This window comes from Corvus kubaryi, unplaced genomic scaffold (assembly GCF_017639235.1).
Source record: "Corvus kubaryi isolate FWS band 111438036 unplaced genomic scaffold, C.kubaryi_AGA036_p1.0 62567, whole genome shotgun sequence".
In the NCBI taxonomy this organism is placed as follows: domain Eukaryota; kingdom Metazoa; phylum Chordata; class Aves; order Passeriformes; family Corvidae; genus Corvus; species Corvus kubaryi.
The window spans coordinates 52,281-55,422 of record NW_024581458.1 but is presented as its reverse complement, the minus strand read 5'-3'; the positions used below and the strand labels follow the sequence as shown (position 1 = coordinate 55,422).

Genomic DNA, 3,142 nt, shown 5'->3' with positions numbered 1-3,142 from the left:
CTCCCCGGAGCCGGGGGCTGCCCGGGGGGGGCGCAGGGCGGTGGCACCGGGGGGACGTGGCAGCACACCCGGCACCGGGGTCACCGTGACTGGGGCCAGGCGGGGACACGGGCAGTGATGCCAAGGGCAGGGCTGCGTGTGGCTGCAGCCCTGGGGCTCAAGCAGCGTCACCAATAGTGACAACAAAGGCAAGTGACACCGTGCAGGTGGGTCCTGTGGGACGCTCCGTGTCCCCAGCACTGCCTCACTTTCCTCCCACCGGGCACTGAGCTGGCCAGGCACCGGGGTCTCCTCACGGCTGAGGAATGAGGGTCCTGCCCCCACCAGAGCCCGTGGGGACAGCGACATGCCTGGGACTGCCATCTGCCAGCACAGCAGCATCCCTAAGGAATCCCTAAGGAACCGGGAGCCCAAACACGCTCACACCACTGGCTCCCACTGGCACTTTTTACTCCAAGCAGGTCCGTGGCACCGCAGGGACCCCACTGCAGCGCTGAGCCGTGAAGTGCGGGGCTGCAGGAAGCCCCAGGGCTCAGCAGTGACACAAGAGCATCAGGGCAATGTCCCCCTCGAGTCCCAGGGCCCTCAGCGTGGGACGCCGTGCCCCCCCTGGGCGTGCTCCCGCTCCAGCTGTTTGCGCCTCTGGATGTCCCTGTAGGCCCGGATGACGCGCGCCCGCTCCTCCTCCAGGATGCGCCGGCGAGCCATCGACATCACCGGGGACACGGGGGACACGGGGGATGCAAGGGACGCCTGGCTCCGGCCCAGGCGAGCCGTCAGGAGGAGCTGCTTCTGTCCAGCCTGCGGGCAGAGACGGGGTAGCTGAGAGATGAAGGATGAGACACCAGGACCGCGCTCTGAGGAGCTGTCACCGGCTCACTGAGGCCACCGCTGCCCTCCCAAGTACCCAAGGGGTGGGTAGCATTGTCCCCAGAGCTCACCTGCTTGGCAGGACCCTGTCCCCTGGGCTGTGAGGTGATGGTGGGTGGCTGTGTCACCACTTCTCCAAACGGCACCTTGTCTGCGGGTGAAGCCAGAGCCAGGGTCAGCGGGAGCCCCTTGGGAGGCACCGCTCCAGCTCCCCCACCCCTCCATGTGCTGCCCCCCGGGCTGGGGGTCACTTCAGTGCTGCTCCATCCCCACCTTGGAACAGGCTCTTCTCCAGCATGGCCTCCTTCTTCTCCTCCTTCTTCTTCCTAGCTTTTTCCAGCTTCTTTTTCTGAAACCTGAAGAGCCACATTATGGCGGGGGCTCAGGGGTGGATGGGGAACAAGGAGTGAGTCCCTACCCCACGGGAGCCCCCAGATCCCACAGCTTTCCCTCCAGGAGGGTGAAGCAGGCCTGTGGCTCTGTTCCCAGACATCCATGGATGGGATCCATGGGGATGGCCCCATGGAAAAGGGTCCCACAGCCCCCCCCACCTGCACCTCCAGCCGCTGCCAACGCCAAACCTGCCCTGCAGAACTGGGCAAGGGGACAGGCCACAGGTGTGGGCTGGCCCCATCGAGCTCATAAAGCTTTGCTCTCACTGTTTTTTCCTCCTGGACTTCTCTGGAGCCGTCGCCTCCTTCTCAGGCTCCCGCTGGAGCTGGTTCTCCGCGAGGAAGAGGACGCGCTGCACCTCCTGCTCCATGCGGCAGATGTAGGAACGCTCCGACTCCCCCTTGCCCCTCCGGAACCTGGGCGTGGGGATGTCCACCAGGGCCTTGGGGCCCTTGGACTTCTGCTGCTGCTTCTTCTCTAGGAGAGACGGGTGACATTTCTGCAGCGGTGACACCCTGGGCGTCCCTCCGGCTGGCAGAGCACGGGTGGGACATCACTGGAGAGAGGACGATGTCGCGTGGCAGGATCCAGCCATGCCATGGGCTCCTGGGCCAGGCCCTTGGCCACCTGCTCAGGCCGCCTCTGTGTCCCACCTGCCGCCCGCCTCTTCCCGGGATCTGGGCGCTTCATGGCCTCGCGGCTCCGCATGAGCTCCCGCAGGCGGAACGGGATCTCCTGCTCATCGGGGTGTTTGGGCTTCATGTTGTCCTTCTTCTCCTTCCTGGGGAAATGAGCACAGCGAGAGCACTCCAGGGAAGCGCCAGGACCTGGAGCCAGGGATGCCTGGAGCCAGGCACTGGGACACCGGGATCCGGCACTGAAGGATGCTGGGATTTGGGCACGGGGGGGAAACTGAAACCCAGACATGGCTGGGCACCGGGACCGAGGCATGGGGAGCCATCAGGGTCAGCACGGGGAGACACCGGGACCCGGGCACGGGTGGAGATCAGGACGCAGCCGCCGAGAACGGGACCCCCGCCAGAGCCCACCCGCGCCCCGAGACCCCGCGTGGGTCCAGGTGCCAAACCGGGAGCGATCCCGATTGGATCCCGCGGGCACTGACCTGCTGCGCAGAGGGACGGCCGGTCCGCGCTCCGATCTCGGTCCCGCTTTCTGTCCCGGCCCCGCTTTCTGTCCCTGTCCTGGTCCCGGTCCCGGTCCTCGGCCCTGTTTCTGTCCCTGTCCCGATCTCTGCCCCTGTTTCTGTCCCGATCCCGGTTTCTGTCGCGGTCCCCGGGCCTGTTTCTGTCCCTGTCCCTGTCCCTGCCCCCGTCCCGGTCCCGGTCCCGGTCCCGGTCCCGGTCCCGGTCCCGGTCCCCGGGCCATGGTTCCGCCACTCCTCACGTGGCCGTTCCGCAGCCACTTCCGGATTGCAGGCCCCGCCCCTGCTCCTTATTGGTCCCTCCTGCCCCGCAACTCCCGCCTTCCTCACTCTGCCGGGCTGCTATTGGCCGAGAGAGCTGTCACTCGGGGCGGGGCCGGGGCGCTGCGGCCGGATGCTGCTGCGGGGGGGCGCGGGGGCTGGCGGGGGCGCGCCGGGGGGTGAGCGGGGTCAGCGGGGACACGGGGGGACACCGGCGGGGGGGGACACGGGGGGACACCGGCGGGGACACGGGGTGCTGGGAACGGCGGGGACACGGGGGAGCCCGCGGGAGGGGCGGAGAGGTGCTGGGCGTGAGATGTGAGCGAGGCCGGGGGGACAAGGGAGTACCGGGGGGTCATGGGGGGGCTTGGGGGATGTGGGGGAGAGGAGGGTACAGGGAAGGGACGGGGATTGAGGGGAGTTGGGGGAGACAAGGGTGCGTTGGGGATGGGGGCC

General features: G+C 67.9%; 1 protein-coding gene across 1 annotated transcript; it reads right to left on the bottom strand.

Annotated features, from left to right (window-relative positions):
- Nucleotides 1-433: 433 nt before the first annotated feature.
- Nucleotides 434-2,703, bottom strand: LOC121672480 (coiled-coil domain-containing protein 137-like; the record flags this gene model as incomplete). Its single annotated transcript, XM_042045134.1, has 6 exons — nt 434-801; nt 942-1,021; nt 1,144-1,226; nt 1,530-1,740; nt 1,917-2,044; nt 2,387-2,703. Coding segments are annotated over 6 exons (1,035 nt in total), but the record flags the coding sequence as incomplete, so codon positions are not given.
- Nucleotides 2,704-3,142: the final 439 nt, after the last annotated feature.